General features: G+C 39.1%; 1 protein-coding gene across 2 annotated transcripts in view; it reads left to right on the forward strand.

The window, feature by feature from the left end:
- nol4la (nucleolar protein 4-like a) overlaps positions 1-21,174 on the forward strand; it is a 70,573-nt gene that overhangs the window by 30,009 nt on the left and 19,390 nt on the right. For both annotated transcript variants that reach the window (XM_077224453.1, XM_077224454.1), the window contains exons 3-5: positions 2,953-3,064; positions 4,903-5,012; positions 18,749-18,902. In XM_077224453.1, the coding sequence (XP_077080568.1) occupies positions 2,953-3,064; positions 4,903-5,012; positions 18,749-18,902 (376 nt within the window). The remainder of the gene's footprint in view (positions 1-2,952; positions 3,065-4,902; positions 5,013-18,748; positions 18,903-21,174) is intronic.

A 21,174-nucleotide genomic window follows, 5' to 3' on the forward strand; every position in this document is an offset into this window, starting at 1 on the left:
GTCACACCTAGGCTCACTATTGGCCGACGCTGGTCATGTGGGTGATGCGTGTGATGTACAACACAGAAGCAGTACGCTATTACACTAGTGAACTGACTCGAGGCCCACAGAGAAGGAAATGAATAGTTGAAATAAAGTCATTATTTTTGTTTTTTTTGCGCACAAAAAAGTATTCTCGTCATTTGATAAACTTAAGATTGAGCCACTGTAGTCACTTGGACTATTTTAACGATGTCTTTAATAACTTTTCGGGCAACAAGTTTCAATCCCTTAGAAGCCTATGGAGGAGTATGGAGGAGTGATCCAGCTCTCAGATCTAATAAAAAATATCTTAATTCGTGTTCCGAAGATGAACGAAGGTCTTATGGGGTTGGAACAACATGAGAGTGACTGACAGAATTACTGACAGAATTTTCATTTTTGGGTGAACTAACCCTTTAAGGCCCGTTCACACCAAGGACGATAGCAATAAAGATACAGTTCTAAAAATCGTTCTCAATATTAAAGAAGTCCACACCACAGCTATAATGACAACGGAACAGAGAATATCTTTGGAAACCTTTTTTAGAATGATTTTGTCCAGCTGATGAATGATAAAAACAGTGACAGCCAATCAGAATCCATCCTGCTGTAAAGAGCTGACAAGCACGCGCTTAGAATAAACAGAACGATATTGTCCGCTGGTGTGGACACTAATATAGTTATCTTTATAGTTATCGTTCTTGGTGTGAATGTCCCTTTAACATATATTCTTATAGAGGTACATAGTGGATGTGTAAGTGTGCACCTTGATTATGCTCTCTTGTGCTGTTACTCGTGTGTGAAAGCAGGTGTTGGGTTCCAGCCCCCACTAAGCTTTGTGCTAATCACCTAATTAAAGTAATTAACTGCCTGATAGCCATGTTTTTGACATTTGGCACACATTGAAACACTCTTAAACTGCTGTACTATCAGACAAGCAAAGATCAGAACACTCGAAGGTCTCACCGATTGGCTATTTCCTTCAGAAATCAGCTGTGATCGGCTTGATTTCCTCTGATTGATCTGACTTTCATTGGCTGTATAATTATCTGCTAATGACTCTGATTGGTGGTGTCCAGAAGCCTACATTTTTACATCCGTGGCCCTGTCCCAAATGCCGCCTGAGCCTTTCAGGTCCTGATCAGAGTCCATACTTTTGGCATAATGACACAGACGGTGATATGTGCCAGGTCTGCTATGAAGTCCACAGTGACAGAAATAGTTATTGCAGATTAATATATTATATTATTTATTTCTATTGTATATCAATATTACAATACTATCTAATCTAATACAATCATTTTGGGGTGATTCATATAATAATCAATTTTTATTTTATTATTATTGGAGTGGTGACTAATGATAATAATATTTTTCCAGTAATAAAAATAATAATGATATTTTCTAATTGTAGTAGTAGTAATATTAATAATAATAATAATTATTTTTATTATTATTATTGGAAAATAATATGTTATGGTAATTAATAATTATTTTGATTGTATTTTACAACCTAATCTAAAATTATAATTCAAATAATTCTATATTGTTATTTATTATATTTATTATAATAATTTGGGAGGGGTGAATAATAATAATAACTGCATATATAATATCATAATACCAATTTCTATCATTACTATTTATAATATTATTTAATACGATGTAGGTATGTGTGCTCACTTTTTCATTTGCACATATGTATATAAATCAACTTCAGTCATAATTACTGTGACTAAAAAAAGATTATTATGCTGCGTCCCAATTCGCGTACTTGTACTATACCCCTAAAGTATGTACTATTTGTGTGTGTGTGTGGGGGGGGGGGGGGGGGGGGGATATATAGCAGTAGAGTGGGCGAGCTTTGGGACATACTATTATTCCAGATCACCCTTCTCATCCTGTCCCACTACCCTTTCAAATACTGCTGCTATCTAGATACTGCCCTCTAGTGGTGGCCTGATGGGACCGCAATGATGCTGTATTGAGATTGAGGCCACTGAAGGGGCACCCACACCACTCCCTGAGATTCTAATTTATTCTTTTTTTTTTTGTCTTTTTTTTTTTTGTCTTTTATTATAAAATTAAATTAATGTTTTTTTGTGCGTTAACAATTTTCTCTGTCATACTGGACCTCAGCTTATTCCTTTGAAGATGACTGTTTCATTATTTCAAAAACACGAAGGCTAAGTGAGCACCCCCAATACTAAAGATGCAAAAAGCTGTTTGCATGTGTGTGTGCAGGGGTGGCAGGGGCTGCACAATGTCCTTGGGGGAACGTTCACCTCCTCTTCTCAGCCAGTGCCTTGGAGAGCCCTGCTGTCAGGTCTCATAGCACAAGCAGCCCACAGAGACCAGCCCTGCCAGTCTGGGAGGAGGGGGCAGTCTGGGAGCATGGCATTCTGGGAGGTGCGGTTTTCCCTGGTTGGCCTTTTCCCTCTGTGCCACCTAGGGGGGGAGGGTGGAGGGCCTGCCATTGCTACTGCTTGATCACCCTCTCTGTGTGAAGGTCGCACACAGAAAGCCTCCAGGAGACGAAAGCAAGAGCAAAAGAGAGAGGAGGGAGAGGGCACAGGGATGAGAGAGACCAGAAAAGATTAGAAAATTGAGAGAAGGGGAAAGAAGAAAAGGGAGGCATTGCTAAGTAGACATTGTTAGAAATTAGTATATAGCAAATACCTTTTGTGTTGTAGTTATGTTGTCATTAGTTTTAAAATGAATAGCTCTGTTCCAAAACCTACTGTGGTTCCTTGCTCCCTACACCCTACTTCTGAAGTGAACAGTCATCATGTTGCATGCAGACCCTTTATCTTCAGTGGGTTTTGGTATACAGTAAACAATTTTTGTTGATTGATACGATCGCTTGTTTCTGCTTCTCTGTTTAATCTCTAAAATATTTGCTGACTCTCCATTCTCTCCTTTGGTTTTCAGATTGCAGAGACCTACGCATTTCTTCCACGTGAGGCGGTGACTCGTTTCTTGATGAGCTGTGGAGAATGCCAGAAAAGGATGCACATCAACCCCAGCACGGCAGAGTTCAAAGGTCAGGCATGATTTTGATGATTTTGCACCGTACAGATGAATATGTGCCGCTGAGTAAATTGGTTGTTTTCGTTCATTTTATCATTAATTAAAGTTTTGGGAGTGCATCACCCTTTAGCGGTAATTAGGAAAGATTAGGATTCCAAAATGTTCATTAAAGTCACACTGTTTTTGATGAGCCACAGAGGCAAGACTAAAATTCTGCGCTTTTACGGGCCCCTTGTAATTAATGCATGGATAATCTGACCCACGCGCTTCCCACAGTAAACATCTGATTAACAAAAAAGAATGAAAAACAACGCTCAAGGAAATATGCACACAATCCTTCAAGACATGACATAGCAGATGCTCATGTGAGGACCTTCAAATATGCTTTCTCTCTGGATATTTGCATCCTTATTTAATTCAGAGACAGTAGAGCTGTTACAATCACAACTTCATTATTGTCATAAAGTGTCAACAATAAATACCTTTCCCTGCACACGAATCAGAAAATTACATTTTCCCACAGCTGAGATATTGTACTCTATGTGCTGTATCTATCTGCATAGACGTGATGTTGGTCTGCCATTAGTCACAGACTGATGTGACTAATTCACGCTGCCACAGATAAGCTTGATTTCTATAGAGCTAAAATAGTTTCAAATTTTGAAATAAAATTATTCACCAATGATTGAACTAATTTACATTTGCAAAAAAAAAAAAGTTTATATATTTCCAAAGTGCAATGCTTAAATTCATAACCTAATTCATATATACAAACATTTTTTTTTAAATGCACAACCAGCTTTGTGCATTTTTGGAGAACGAATGTTAAACAAACTTTGAATAGTGAATTAGCTGACCAGCTTCTGCCTACAGGGGTTCTGAAGGGAAGAGTCAGCCCTGCTCTCCAAAGCAGGTTACAGAATAAAAATTGCTATTGAACTGTTCACACTTTATTGCAACTGGGAACTCTGTATAGAGTTAGAAGATCTGTGTCCAAACAAAAGCCTGTCTGTGTTTATTGTGTTTGATTTTAACAAAGACCCGAGGGGGTTTCAGCTGGCTCTGTTGGAGCGCTGTCTCAAGAGCGCCTTCAAGGGGACTAAACTGAGTCCTGCACACTATTGAGAATGGGATTGTGTGACAAAATTGACTTTCAAAATAATAATTACGAGTAGGACACGTTTGACAGTCTTATGAATTAGCTACACATTTTTAAAATAATAATCTTTTTGAAGAAAATGTTTGAAAAGTCTTATGATTTAGCTACACATTTTTTAACTAATGAGCTTTTTGAAGAAAATGATTTATAAACTTATATATATACACACTACCGTTCAAGTTTGGGGTCAGCAAGATTTTAAAAAAGAAGAAAAAAAATCTATTCAGCTAGGATGCCCTTAATAGATAAAAATGTCACTAAAAAGATGAATAATATTACAAAAGATTTCTACTTCAAATAAATGCTGTTATTTTGTAAAGACCCGTGAAAAAATTTATCACAGTTTCCCCAAAAATATTAAACAGCAAATCTGTTTTCAACTATTGATAATGATGAGAAATATATCTTGAGCTCTTGAGTAAGATTGAGTAATGGCTGCTGAAAATTCAGCTTTACAATCACATGAATAAATGACATTTTAATTGTAGTAATTTTGACAGTGTTGCTATTTTTAATAAATGCCTCTTTGGTGAGCACTTGGTGGTGCTATTAAAAATATGAAAAATTCTAATACAAATTTGACCACAAACTTTTGAATGGTAGTATATATATTAATTCTGACATTTAAAAAAATTTAAAAATGTGAAAGTAAAAATTGAAATGTACTTTCTTTTGTTGTTTTTCACCCACAGAGAATGACCGGCCCACTTCTCTGGTCCCAGACCTCATCGACTACAACATGCCTCTCACTGCCACCTATCTAAAACAGATGAAACTACAGTGCATGAACACCAATGAGCAGGTAGGTAAAGAGCGAAAGATACAAGAGCACTGAAGAGAGAGAAAAAACTTTGTTTTACAATACATCAAAGTTGTCAGTTTAAACAATTTTTTATATTTATTAAGTTTAAAATAATTCAGTATTGACGTGTCGTTACTGGTTTGTGTTTTTGCTGACTGCTCCTGAGTTTTAGAGACAATACTGTATATGGTATCATGATGCTAAATATTCCTTAGTATCTGGGCAAGGAATTTAATGTAAAAGTCACTCAGCTCAAAGGAACTGCGACAAGTCCTTATGGTGCAATGTGTGGTTGTCAAGGTAAACTCTTATAGACATGGTTGCCTCAGCAACAGTATATGTGGATGCCTGGAATAGCAAGAGCTGGATGTGTCTGTGGGTCACTGTGCTATATAAATGGGGTGATGATAAACACACAACCCCCATCCTTGTGAAGACAGTTGCTTATAGCACTGAACTAAAACAGTACATGAATGTAATTGTATAGCTTAAACTAAAGAGCACATATTTAGAGAATATTTTCACTGTAGAATATGTTCATAAAAGAAAGCTCAGGATACATCACTTATTCACATGCATTTACAGCTCATTTAATGGCATTGTAGTTTTCAAAGATTACATGCTAAGTGTGATACATCCAGAGGAAAGTCTAAAGGCCGTTGTGTACCTGTGACGTGCTGCATTGCCCTTGTCCCAGCTTAGGTTAGAAACATCCGAGCTGGAGAAACTGGAAACCTTTATAGCAGATCTGGATCATTATTTATTTCTTAGGTTAATATTTTATTTTATTTTATTATTTTATTTTTCTTTTGTTTTGTTTTCTCTTTTTTATTGAATATTTTAATGTAATATATTGCTGTTTAAATAGGCGGTTTTTATCGATTTCTTGATGAAACCAGTCACGGTCCATTTCTAGATACTATACTAATAGGAATATAGGTAGATATACTAGTACACTTTAAAAAATATTTTCAGGATTTGTTATTACAACATTTTTTCTTTTGTCAAATCAACTTAAATAATTTATGTGGTTCAGATAACATAATATTTTGAGTTTCTGTTGATTAAACCAATCTCTTTCATTATATTAACAAACATTTTTAAATTTCAATGAACTTAAAATTTGAAGGCAACCAGGTTACTTAGTTTTTTAAGTTAAACCAACAATAATTTTTTAGTGTAGGTATCCTTTAGGCCTGCGGGCATGGGGGCGCTATTGTACCACTCTCTATAAAATGAAAATAAGTTGCATGGAATCGGATGATTTTTTTTGGTCACAAAGAGCAGGGGGAAAAAACATTAATTTTTCTGGGCAATATGTGACTTTAGAAAACTACTCTTTTATAAAAACTAAAATTGTTAGACCTATTATGAGAAAATAATTGTTGTATTTGTTTAAGCTACGTGTTCTTCATGTTCAAAATAAGACACAATAAGATCTAAAATGTAAAATAAGTATACGTAAAAATGAGAAACAAAAACTTAAAGGGTAACTAAACACTAAAACAACTTTTTTTAGTCAATGATCTGTAAGAATGGAGCTTCATAAATGCTGTTCATTGATTCCAGTAAATTTTTTGCCATTTGGGTTTAAAGTGTTTTAATTCTACAATATATGGTTTGAAAACGTCTGAGTGCTGCCCTCTTCAGGTTGAACGGTGGCTACTGCAGTTGAATTTTCCTATTGGTGGTTGCAGTGGTTTGTGACGTAGCGGTTGCAGGTGACGTAGGCAGGTTCTATACAAAGAGATGCATCTCAGGTGCACGCCCCCCTCCGCTGGGCTCTGCCCACTTTTCCAGCATTTTTCAAATATTGCCAGTGGGAGTAGTCAGGCTCTGACCAGGGGTTTAGTTACCCTTTAAAGTACTATTATTTGTCTGCATGTCAGGTGGCAACCAGTCAGGGGTGCGTTTCCCAAAAGCATCGTTGGCCAACTATGATCGCAATTTCCATTGAACTCTATTGGTAATGACGGAACTTGCGACCATAGTTGGCTTTGGGAAACGCACCTCAGATTGCTTAGGTTGAAGATCGTTTGGAGTTGTCTGTTTTATTGCCCTTTTGCTTAATGTAATTCCACTATAGGATGTGTTCTGGGATCAACACTCCTATCAACCAATCAGATTTTGGGGCTAAATATAGGATTAGGGCTAGCGTAGGGGTTCAAAAAACTTTCTTATCAACAAAAAAAATTCTCAGATTGTAAGGGTAGGTTATGTTTAGAGTGGTCTTACCTTCAGACAGCACACCAACTAAAGGCCGTCTGTTGTTCAGTGATTTCAGATGCATATTGTACTTTCTCCATCTGGCATGCTCAATTTTAATTGGCTGGATTTACGCAACTTCTGGAGTGGGAAACACAGGATTTTTTTGTTTTGTTAGTCAGGAAATAAATGTACCAGGCTGATACAATGAACGCTGTTGAGGGTAAAATAATCACTGGATTTGTCAATGCTTGTGTTACGAACTGCTCAGAGACACAAAGGTTGTGGATCCAAATGCATTATTTATTGAACAGGGTAATCCAAAGACGTTATCCAAAGTAAAGGCAGGGTCAAACACAGGCAGGCAGGCAATCCACACAGACAAACACAACAAGGCAGGGAACATAGGCAAAAGAGAAATACACAGAACAGGCACGAAATCCAAAAACCAAGAGACATGAAACCAGGGAGAATGCTCGGAATTGCAGTGTAACACTGAACAGGACTTCGCAAGGAATTAATGTGAAAACCAGGCTATTATAGTGTGTGTTAAACCAGGTAATGAGACACAGGTCGATGCAATCAGGGATGTCCGTGCAGTAAGTTATGGGATATGTAGGTTGTGAGGGAATGACAATAGTCTGAGGTGGAGTGCCCATTGCTGGCTCTCAAGGGCACTCCAGCTGGTGACCGTTACAGCTTGCAATGTTAGTGCCATCAAATCTTTAAAATAAACTCAGAGGTTTACTAGTAAATGTCTCGGTTTCGTATGGTAATCCCTGAAAGAGGGAACGGAGACGTTTGTCGGAGGGATCTGACAGGAATGGGATATTCGCAGAGAGACCAATCTACTTCGAGAGAAACTTAACGAGCCAATGCAAATTGGCATGCGATAATTGCGCCAGCTGCTTCTATCATGCAGTGCGGGTATATAATGAGCAGCAGGTGCAACGCATCTTTGGTTTTTGCTGTGCAGCCGAATCAGGGACCCGGCCGTCTGCAGCGATGGTACAACACCATGACGATGACGCCTCCGTTCCCTCTTTCAGGGAACGTGGGTTACCATATGTAACTGAGACGTTCCCTTTCATGTCGTTCACTCCAACGTTCGTTGAAGGGATCCGACAGAAATGGGGTCCCTACTAGGGGTGCTCCGATCAGGATTTTTGGGGCCGATCACCGATCCCCGATTAATGGAAGCTGTATCACCTGATACCGATACCGATCACCGATTACAGGGTCTATTTGAAGCCTTTTATTTATCATGTAGCATTACTTATTAAACTATATTTAACAACAATGTACATTAAGTATTACATTTAAGAGAAGACCGTGTATCATGAATTGACACCTGTGTATTTATTTGCAAGCAACATGTCGAGCATATTAACTTACTAGCTTGGTTATTGTGAGCAGCTTAGGGCTTGACAAATACAACTTTCCTGTAGAATATAAAATAAAAAAATAAAAGACAAAACATCTGAGTCTTTAAATTTAGCTTTAGACTACTTTAAACTAAAAACAGCAACAAAAAAGGCTATAGCCAAAATAATGTTTTGAGTCAGTCAGCCATTAGTTTTTCTAATACACTTAAAGGACCACAGGTAGTAAAGTGCACAGCAACAAAAAATGCAAATAACTAACAACTTCCATATGTGTATCTATCTATAACTTTGCTTTTTTCTGGGATGCTCAGTCAGATTTTGTGGGCATTTAGAGAGGAAGAGAAAGGTAGAGAAAGAGAGAGGCGGGATAGAGATTATTAGAGTAATTTCTCTCAATTTCTTGGTAATTTTTTATTTTTTTTGCAAGAACCCTTGCAAAATTATTTTAAACAGATTAAGAAAGCCACCACTACTGGTCACATCTATGGTTGGATTGATTTGTTTAAATCCAGTGAAGTCTGTCCAACCTAGGGATGGGAATTGATAAGAATTTAACGATTCCGATTCCATTATCGATATTGCTTATCGATTCGATTCCTTATCGATTCTCTTATCGATTCTCATTGGGTGAGGGAATAAGTACAAATTTGTTTGTTTGTATTAACTTATTGAACTTATAACTTAACTTATTTGTTTGTTAATTATTATTAACTCGCTGACACAGCACAGAGTATTAGGGGTGTGAACCTATACTGGTCTCACTGTTCGGTTCGATTACGATTATCATGTCATCGATTCAGTTCAATTCGATATCTCGCTGCATTGCATGCACTGCATCCTCAATTTTCAATTTTACTTCAAAAGTGATGTGTGCGTGCGTGCGCGTGTGCGTGTTCGCCTGTTCGTGAAGTCGCAGTGACAGAAACAGTGACATTCCAGTTTAAGTTTCATGGGACTAAAGTCTGTTCATGGTGTGTGTGTGGCCAAATGTTCCTGCATATTGGAGGTAGTCCCCCTCCCCTTTGACGAAATGGAAATTTTACAAGTGTTGCAAGTGACCGTATTGTTAATGGGCGCCGTCATACTCTCATTGAGTATGTGCGCGAGTTTGAGTGTGTGTGTGCTCGCGTCTCATATGAGTATGTGCGTGGAGAGTTTGTGTGTGTGCATGCGCGTCTCATATGAATATGTGCCTGGAGAGTTCCACGCAACTCGTGTGTGTAGAGTTTGCGTGTATGTGTATGTGCTAACAGATGTATTTTATTTATTCTCATCGGTACAATTATTAAAATGGCAGAATTTGTTAAAAGGGATAAAATGGTACGTTGAAAATGTTGTTGTTGTTACACGGGCGCCACCATGTTGGATTTCAACATTCGACTACGTCACTGGCATGGTAGGCTACTCCGTTGCCAACCAACACTAGCCAGAGCTAGCTTCTCTCTACCCCCTGCCTTGTCAACAAAATTATTCTAGTCGTGATTTCTAGTGTTTAATCCTAGGTACGAGAGACAGATGTGTTGAAAACGTCAATGAGTACATGAAGCGTCAGACATCAAATGTTTTATTTAGCTACAAGTACAACGCATACTAGAATCCTTGATATTAAGCTGAGGGGAAAAGATGTAACGTTAGTTTACTGCACAGGATGGGAACGAATCTTATTCATCCTTCCCAAATGCCCCCTCGCCCAAAGAGTGAACTGCCGGTACGCTGTTAACCTTAACAGTCTGAGAAAAGGATATAAGTTAGCCTAGCCTAGCCCAGTCGCCAATTCGTAATACATACCAGCTACTTTTGGGGCGCTCCAGCGTCTCAGCTCGGACATCCCTTAGAGATAGCATAGCCTCCTCCAACACGTCTCTCTAACCGCACAGAACCTGTACTGTATGTGTGGAGCCTGAAACTGGTCGTCCTCCATGTGGTGGTAGTCAGATACTACTGGCCTGTCCCTGACATGCTCAACTGCGTAACTCATGCCATTAAAATGACTCATTTTCGTGTGTGTATGTACGACTTGCAGCTTTTGCCTATATACCTTCGCGGGTCCTACCATACCAGTGACGTCATCGAAATTGCCAGCGTAACAAACACAATTTTTGTGCTGCTTAAAAAAAGCTATATTGATAATTTTAGTTAAAATGTTTAATGTATATTACTTTTAATTGTCATAAACAACATGTTATCAACGTTGATTTTTTTCAGTTCAGTTCATCTTTAGGTGTGTCGTCGTCAGCGTTGGGGAGTAACGGAATACATGTACCGGCGTTACGTATTCAGAATACAAATTATGAGTATTTAGAATACAGTTACATTGTTGAAATCAATGGATTACATGACGATACTTTTCTGTTTTGTGAGTTTATTCACTCTCTAAATAAATTAAGGCAACTCCATGCATTTACCAGAAGCCCCAATATGAAAACAAAAAAATGCGTGGTTTGCGTGATCAGTCACAATGGAGTCGGAAGAGGAGCAGCGGGAGCTAGATGTAGAGATGGAGCCGGAAAACAGAGACAGGGCAAGAATGCGTTTCTATCTTGGAAATTCAAACAGCATTTCACATTAAAGAAAGAGAAGGGAGAACAAGTATAACTGTGTGCAACCTCTGCTTGCAAGCAACCATCCTCCTTTCAGCGTCCAAAGTCTCCACCTCCAACCAGAAGAAGCATCTTAAAGTTTTTTTTTTTTAATTAGCCAGGGGTAGTCGTCTGCTGTAGTTTTACTGGTCACCTTGCTATTTTATAGTTGTATCAGGTAGGCTACTAGCTACAGGGCTGTAACAATATGCGATATGAAACCGAAATCGCGACACTCAGATCCACGAACCTATATCGCATGCGAGAAGGCAAAATTGCGACACTCACCGTTTGTATATCCATACTCCCTTAATAAAGGAGTCCAGACATTAGAAAAATATCTGTCTACACATGCGTTTTATATTTAATATGAGGGAAATAAACATGTGGGTACACAAAAAATATTTAACTTTTAGGCCAAATATTTTTTAGTACTTCTGTGAATTAGGCTACACGGCGCAAACCAAAAGTAAAACCCACCGGATGAAGAAGGGTTGGCTCTCCACAGAACATAAAATATTCATTTTATTTTATTTTTCTTGTTCGCATTTATGAGGAAAAAACAATGTTACGGACGTGACCACTCTGAAAGCGGCACTAAAAGACTGCTTTAAAACTTTCAGAGAGACATCAAACAGATGCACAAAGCCTTTCTTTAAAGTGAATTTCGATTTGTATTAATTGTATCTTAATTTTAATCAATGTTTCATCAACCAAATTGCCTGGAATTAATAAATAAGTAGTAAATATAACAGACAATAGATATCACGGCATGGAGGCGCTGGTGCGTGAACTGGGGCTCATCTCATAAATGAACCGAAACTTAGCATGTAAGGTAGGCTAGCCTACTTGCCTCACAGACATGTCTACTTTTAAACAGAACAATTCAAAACGAAAGAAAACAGACTGTTCTCTGTTTATGTAATCCGTATGAAATGTGCATTTCTCTCCGGCGCGTTCACTAGGCTGCTGCGAAGATCGCGAGTCAGCATCGTCAACTTCATCTTTGCATCCGACACTAACATAATTCAGTCATTACTTTTGCCGGTTCTTTGTGACAGCTTTTAGGTGCTTTATTGGCAGCGCCACCTTTACATGTTACATGTACGACTCACCACATCACCGCAGCGGTGACCGCAACATACACTTATAGTCTTTGTTCTTCTATAGCAAATTATAATATATTGCACTTTCAGGAAGACATGGGCCTAACACATTCAGCCAGTTGGAACAGAAAAACACACCAGAATAGGCCTGTTTAGTAAGCAGGATTTGATGGCCGCATTCCTAAACTTTTAAAATGCAATTCAATGTGGAAGTAAGCCAAGTATTCAGAATACGTTACTCAGATTGAGTAACGTAACGGAATACGTTACAAATTACATTTTTGGGCATGTATTCTGTATTCTGTAACGAAATACGTTTTGAAAGTATCCTTCCCAACACTGGTCGTCGTGGATTTCATATGTATTTGTTTGAGCATTCAGCAGTGTACATGTATGTATGACTACTTAGTATACGGTTATGCAAGTGTTTCATATGTGTGCGTGAATGAAGTTTGATTTAAGCCCTAGACGGCGCCTCATATTGTCGTCTTTTCGCTTAAAATATAACCAAACTTTAGAGCGCTTCTGCCTCTGCCATGTTTGCTTCGTTCTGAGCCAAAACAAGGCAGCGCGTGTGTGACATCATGACACATTTGCAACGAGCGGAACCGATACGCGGAAAACGGTTCTAAGAAATTGGTTCACTGGGCACCGGTTCTGAAGAGGAACCGTATCTCGATTCTGAAGAAGAACCGGTTCTCGATTCCCATCCCAATGTACCTAATATAAATAAATAAAACATCTCCAGTTAACTAGCAGAGCATTCATTTAGTTCGCTATTAAATAAGAGATCTAGCGCTAAAATGTGTGTTTTTTTAACTCAAGCTGAGCACTCGTTGCCGCGGCGATCAGTGTCATGGATGCAGTGTTCTCTTGTGGTTGGTGCAGTCTTCACTCAGACGCGCGCTTCAATCTATCGCCGTTGCGGACTCTATTCATTCCGGTGAAATCACGAAATAAAACACAAACGTGTCCCTGCTTGATAGACTGTAACCACTGATGAACATATTCAGTTTTGATGAGAGAAAAAAAATATACGAGTGCGGATTAGAACCCATAACCTCTGACACGCTTGCAAAAGATCTACCACTAGACCATTTAAGAACTCAAACAAAGTTTGTGGATCGATGGATTTGTTTACTGGTTGAGCAGAGTGGCTGCACTGTTTGACAAGCGGCCGCGGCATGGTACACCCATTGCAGATTGTTAATGAATTGTCTTTTTCACACACCTTGTAGAATTGCCAGACCGGTGAAGCCATTTTTACCAGGGTGTAAAAAAATTGTCTCGCGAGTTTTGCGTCATCTGATCGGCTTTTCTGGATCGGCCTTTATAGAGACCGCTGATCCCACATCACAAAGCAATTATCGGCCGATTATGATCGGCGACCGATCAATTGGAGCACCCTTAATCCCTACCAACATGCCATATTGTTGGCCCTTCCAGTGCCCTGCATAAGCCTCACGTCTCTCCCTTTATTAGGGGTAGAAGCTTAAGCGTGGAGTCCTGGCCACTGATGTTCTGCAAGACTCACTGAGTAAGAACATTGGATAAACCCCTAGGAAAGCGTGCCCTTCTTAGGGGAAGGAGAACGCTGCGGAAGCCACGACCTGCCCGGAGGGAGGTAACATGTGGAGAATACACATATGGACTAGCCAAGCAAGGTAGGCAACACATGGAAGTCTCTGGGGTGGTTCCAGCCTAATCCAATGGGGGAAGCGCACCGGCAGAGACGGCAGAGCGGGCTCTGCCAAGGGAAAGACACTGACTAGCCGACAGGGTAGCCGTACCGTGGAATTTACACATATGGGGTCGCCGCAGGGACCGCTATATATGGACACCCAGCCTAGAACAGATTCCTCAATGCATACGAGTGTAGGCCTGACGCTCCGCAATGTCTGACTGCCGTAGGGATGATGGAGGAATTCAACAGGGCTAGCCGTCTACGTGGAACACACTGGAGCAAATAGATGCACATACCTGGCCGACCAGACGAGAATGGGGTAGCAAGTCGACACTTGAGCGGGTTCACCACGCTACTGGCCACTTGGGGACGAGCATACGGGAGGATACCGGCTCTACACGAAGGCTATAGAATCTAGCGAACTTTTTGGGTGTCGCCCAGCCCGCAGCTCTACATATATCTGTCAGCAAGGCACCTTGAGCCAACACCCAGGAGGAAGCAACACTTCGTAACCCGAACGGGCAAGCAGTAAACTTCTAGCAGAAGTGATGGTGTCTACCACCGCCTGGGGTAGGTCACCTAGAACCTCCGAGTCCCGTCCAGGGACCAGACATGGAGTTCATGGAGAACATGAACCACCCACGGACGCAGTTTCAGCATGCTTAAGCCAAGGCATGTGTGACAGTGATCAGTGGCGGCCACACGAGTGAAATGTCACACTTGTGTAAGCTCTTATAGGAAACTTTTCTCTCTCTAGTGCAATCCGCTGAGGTACTTAACCAAACCGCCACGCTCAGAGCTGTGAAAAAAGCTGTTTTTTTTTTTTTTTTTTTTTTTTAGGTGATCATGCTGTAGCGTGCTGTGACACGCAACACAAAGGTGAGGGCTTCTTCCAAAAAGAACTCTCAAAAAGTTGTCTCTTCTTTCGAAGACTGCTGGAACAGAACATGAATCAGCTCGGCTCTGAAGGAAACGCAAAGATGCGTTGCACCTGCTGCTCATTAAACACCACGCACAGCGTGATAGAAGCAGCTGGCGCAATTATTGTGTGCCAATGTGCATTGGCTTGTTTAGTTTCTCTCAAAGTAGATTGGTCTCTCTGCGAAGATCCCATTTCTGTCAGATCCCTCCGACGAACGTTGGAGTGACCGACATGAAAGGGAACTAGATATCCCCATGGAGCAGAATCGTTTATTATTATTTGTGACATTACCATTCAATAGATGATCTATAGGATGTTTTTGAAACAAGTCTCTTATGCTCACCAAGGCTGCATTTATTTGACCAGAAATATGGTAAAAAAATAAATATTAATATTGTGAGATATTATTACAATTTAAAATAACTGTTTTTTTATTTTAATATGTTTTACAACGTAGTTTATTCCTGTGATGACTAAGCTGAATTGTCAACATCATTACTGCAGTGTCACATGTTGTTTCATGTAATCATTCTAATGTGGTGATTTGGTGCTCAAGAAACATTTCTCATCCTTATTAATGTTGAAAACAGTTGAAACCCTGATAAATAAAAAGTTTGAAAGAACAGCATTTATTTGAAATATAATTTGTAAAAGACTTTACTGTCCCTTTTAATCAATCAAACGTTTAAAGAGTTTTTTTTTTTTTTACATACAGAAATTCTGAAGTACACACAATTTCTGTTTGTTTAATATTCATTTATGGCCTACTTGACTAAATCACATATTTTTACCTAGTTAATTTTCTTCATCATCCTCTCATCTCCCTCTTTATTGTTTTACATGCACTTTTAATTCCGGTTTCTACATTGATCTTTTCTTGCTCCTGTCTTTTTCTTCTCTCTTTCTCATTGCTTGTGTTACTGATCCTCCACTTGGTACCTAATGGAGTCAGCACCGCACACATCAGTCCTCTAAACAAACCTCAGAGGAAACCCAATTTTTCACAAGGCTAACTCTATGAATCACATGGACAAATGTTTACATCGTGTGTTTGTGTCTCTGTGTGTGTGTGTGTTGCCACCACATGCATACATATTGGTTCACAGCTGTACATGATAGTGTGAAATCACTTTTACAAATAAACACCTGTCATGATTTCAGTCTGTATCTTTAGATAATACATTTTGGGATCATAATGATGCATAACGCCATGTGACCAAATCTTTTTAGGCTTTCTGTCACAATACTGTATGTTTCACAACAACAGGGGTCTAAAGCTCAAACTAGTCCAATGTTTGATAAATCTGTTGTTACACCAGTTAACTTGTTACCATTAGCTGATCTGTGGGGTCCCAGGATGTTTGTCCCAGAATTCCTTCCTGTTAGCAGTGCAGTGCTGAAAAGGGAAATTAACCTGTGCGTTTGAGAGGCACATTGAGAGGCAATTCAAAGTGACTTTTTCTTCTCTCACACACACACACATCTTTATCTACATACCTGCATTTCTCACCTTCTCTTGAGCACCAATGAGGATTACATTCTTTCAGCCTGCTCTACTCTTCAGATTACCATGGTAACAATAAACAGAATCAGGGACACATAGTATAGTGTAGAGGCCGGGTTTGTTTGTGTGTGTGTGTGTGTGTGTGTGTGTGTGTGTGTGTGTGTGTGTGTGTGCGTGCGTGCGTGCGTGCGTGCGTGCGTGCGTGCGTGCGTGCGTGCGTGCGTGCGTGCGTGCGTGCGTGTGTGTGTGCGTGTGTGTGTGTGTGTGTGTCTTGTGAATGAGAAGATTCTACACTTTATTGGCTTTTCATAGTAACTACTGTAAGAATCATGGGAACAAACTAGTAATGACTCAAGTGTTACTACATACTTCTATGTGTGTGTGTGTGTGTGTGTGTGTGTGTGTGTGTGTGTGTGTGTGTGTGTGTGTGTGTGTGTGTGTGTGTGTGTGTGTGTGTGTGTGTGTGTGTGTGTTGTAAGAGAAAGACTCTTGGTAATGTGATGCTAAATAAATTGTGCTTATTAGTAAGTAGAATTTAATTTTAATTTTCAGGACAAGTTAAAGTGTTTTAATTAATAATATTGGTATTTGTGGCCTGCTGAGAATGGAGTACTTTGATGCCCAGGAGCTTGAGGGTGAGATAAATTAAATTCTACGTTCAGGTGTGTGTTAATGCAGATGGGGGATGGTTGGGTTGTGAAATGAGGGGTTTGTTTGTGAAAATGAGGAAGTGTCACACATGAGTGGGAGTGGTTGCTAGTCTTTAACTCAGCGGCTACAAGACTAGCAATTGCATTGTGAAGGTTTGTTCTGAGCAGATGGGTGGCACAGGGTGTATTATGGGTTTTCCTGGAACATTAGGCGGGGGGGTTTTGAGGGGAGGCTTCAGAAGCTCTAGAACCTGCTGTAAGTCACAGTGAACTTTCTCACAGCTTCATCGTCATGACAACAGAGGTAGGGAGGTGCTTTCACGCCTATAGCGTAGGTGAAGACAAGGGTCACGACGTGATTCGCTATGCCTTCAGCCTGCTATAAATGGACCAGCACTTATTCTGGCACACATACACTATGTCAGCGTGCATAGATAATGCAGATCATATTTAAAAACACATTTAGGCTGAATTTTGGTCTTTGATGATAATTTAACATTTTAATTAGAACACACTGATGGCAAAAATATGCTAAAAGAGATGTCAGCAATGCACTAACAATATTTTAGAAAAATATTAGAAAAAAATTGAGCTGTAAGATGCTGAACACTGATAAAATTATGTTGGAATACAAAGTTTGGTCTGTTATAGTATGACAGATTTTTGTCATTTTGCATATTATTGTTAACAAAAATTGTATTTTTGTCAAGAAAATCTGGACATGGACCGCTATGCAACAGACTACATTTTAAAATACTTTGAAATTAAGTGTTATTTTGGTATTTTAGTTATAAATATTTTATATTGGCTTTTATTTTTATATTTTCAGTTTTCTTTTCTTTTCAAGGTTTTGTATTTTTTATGTTTTAAAAAAGGTATTGTATTTTGTATCTTTTAGTAATTGTTTTTATATATATTTCTATATAGCTTTACTGTAATTATGTTTATTTTAGTTTTAGTAATTTTAGTACTGTAACTTATTTCAGTTAGTTTAGGTAATTTTTTTAAAAAGTTTTTCATCTAAAATTTATACATTTTTTTTATTTTAGCTTTATTTCAAATACCAAACTTTAGTTAACAATAACAACACTGGAAATATTACACTGCTGCGAAAGCATACATAATTTATGTGGATTTTTCACTGCTCCAAACTCCAAAAAACTAAAATATGTGCATGCAATGACCTGTGTGTACTAAATGTTGTTCTGAAACTCCCAACCAGAACATGATTCCTGAAGAAAACAATACATATCTCGAGTTCTTATCATCCTGTGTGTTCATCTTTTGGGTTTTGGCTCCAACAGGGTTAAAAATAGCTCCCCTCGTATTCACTCATTATTTAAGAGTCTCCTCCTTCTGTTCCTTTCCATCCCACAACCCAGAATGTGGAGTTTCCTCAATAAAGGACACACTGGGATGATGATGGACTGAAGAAAGAGTTTGTAAAGTGAGATGTTGTGTGACCATCTTACATATAGCAGCATGGTTGAACCAAACAGGAAATGTAGGAAATTTAGAATGCTCACTTTGACACAGGTATGAGGACTTTGCCTCTGTCGAGATGCTGTGGAGGAGATATGGGAGAATCTAGTGATGTCTAGGCGATAGTGGGATGGGTGAGCTTCATTTTGTGCACAGAATATCCTGAGCTCTCTGACTTCCTCCTCCTCCCCCCTCTCTTTCTCTCTCACACACATACAGGATGAGAGTTCGGTAAGCAGTGAGGATTTGGACATGGCTGAGCCCGCGTGGGTCTCTACTGAGCGTGCTCCAGCCGCAGAGTCTAGCAGCCCCACCGCCCCGTACACAGAGAGGATGCCTACACCCCCACAGCCCAGCATTAAAGAGGAAGAAGGTACAATGTCTCTTACTCACTCACACTGTGTTTATGTAGCTGTGCATTTAATTGAAATATCAGCCACCTTTTACCAATGTTTGTCAGCGTTTATCAGAGAAGACTTTGTGTTGGTTAGAGTCTGATAATTGTCTTATAAAGCTGATGTTGAAGAGGTGCCTGAAGGCCCATTATAGCCATTTTCCCAGCACTCCAGTCTCTCTTGCTCTCTTCCATTACTCTCTGGACAGATTCCAGTTTAATGTATTTCTGGGGTATGCAGAGCCATGCAGGGACAGCCTTATTTTTTTCCATTTTGGTTTGTATGTGAAAATCTTTAATGTCAAGTTTTGGAATGTGTGTCAATAATCTTTGGCAAAGGCTCCCATATTTACTACTGCAAGACTCCAAGGTTTTTGACCCTGCCCCCTTTTTTGAATTGAACACACTTCCTTCTTTTCACCAGCACTCGCTCCCTCTGTCTTATCTCTTATTCAGCTGAGTGCAGGGGGCTGGGGTGGCGTATGAATGGGGCAGGAGAGAAGAGGATGAGGGCAGGGGGAGGGGGATGTGGAGATGCTTTTTAAAATGGCTGCTGGGACAGCCGAGGGTCTTACTGGGTGGTAGATAGGGAGGAAGCAGCTTGGGTCGCTTCTTTGTGGGCTAATCCTGTGTAATCTTGCTCCGAGGGGGCTGCAGGGAACAGCTCAGCCACACACATAGACGTGTGTCCACTTACTCCATCATAAGGAGAGAGAAAGTGACTAAAGGGCTATGCACATGCTCAATGCACCTTACCCTTGACGGACAGCTGTAGAGGCCCCTCTGGAAATTATCCTAAAGAGGGATGATAGTATTTTAGGAATAGCGGTCAGAGCTGTGATCATAAAGGTTACCCCTCTGCTCAATATCGTAAGCTTGTCTGGTTTTAGCATGTCTGACTTATTGGTGTCTTAGATGCAAAGTAAAAATGCTGTTTGCTTCTGCACTTTTAACAAATGTTAAAACAAACAAAATATTTACAATTTCAAAAAATTAAAAAAAATGTAATTGAAATTATTATATAATGTAAAATGACTGAATCAACCTTATTACTTTAGGTTAAAGCAACCAAAGTATTATTTTATGGCTAAATCAGGTGGGAATAGTTTCTTAAAGGCGCTGTAAAATCAAAATTTGAGTTTTTTGTCCATATGCATTAGCTTCTTAAGTCAGCTATACTTAGGGTGACCACCCGTCCCGCTTTGCATTGCATTTGCACAGCATTTTCAGCCCTTGTCCCGCACGTCGCATATTGAGAAAATGTCCCGCATTTTCATCAGTCTGTTGGTTTTTAATTATCATATTAAGAAAACGTGCACGCGTTCTTTTGCCTTTTTAAGAAAGCATTTTATTTATTATTTTTGCGGCGTAGTTTTTCACCTATATTTAACAGCGCTTCGTCAGAAGTACAAATACAACAGCCGTTTTTAAAATCCTATCCAATGGTTGAAAGGACAGGAGTAAACACGGTCACTAGCAGGTAGTGACGGCTGTCAATCAAAATGTGGAGCGTTGATTCGTTCCATGTGTTCCCTGTCAGAAAAACAAATCGATAATTCGGTAGAGTACATTTTTAATTTAACAGAATTTATCAATTTGTTGCCTGCTGTGGTTGTTTTAATTCACATCCTTTCTAAAAAAAAATATGAACGTTTTTGGTTTAATATATTCTTAATAAGACTGTCGATCCAAATTCATGTTGGTTTATATTTTATTTGTTCATTATTTATTTTGTTGGATTTTAGTTGGACTTGGTCAGAAATGTTTCAAAAATAGTTACTCGCCTTTGGGCTCAGTGATGTTGAATTTAAACATCATGTAAAATAAAGACATGTCATTTTACATTGGGATCTAATGGTGTTTTCTGGAAGGGACTAAAGAACTAAGAATTTTTATCAGCTGAAAGGCAGAATACAAATGTTTTAATTAAGTTAGATAAACATTATATAACAGTTTCAGGTTATGTTTTAGTGTTGGTAACATGTCCCACATCGTCCCACACAAACTTTTAATTGTCCACATTTGGTTTGTTTGATGGTGGTCACCCTAGCTATACTACAGTTTTTTTTAAAGCATTTACTGTATTTTTGATCAAATAAGCATTTATTTGAGCCTTGATGAGGATAAAAGACTTATTTAAAAAATATATATATAATATTTTACTGACCCAAAACTTTTTAACAATAGTGTATTTGTGTACTCACAAATGTACAGGTTTCTCTTCCTGAAATTGTGACAGCAAATATTGCAG

This window comes from Siphateles boraxobius, unplaced genomic scaffold, assembly GCF_051911475.1.
Source record: "Siphateles boraxobius isolate OS27281-9 unplaced genomic scaffold, OSU_SipBor_1 9, whole genome shotgun sequence".
Lineage (NCBI taxonomy): Eukaryota > Metazoa > Chordata > Actinopteri > Cypriniformes > Leuciscidae > Siphateles > Siphateles boraxobius.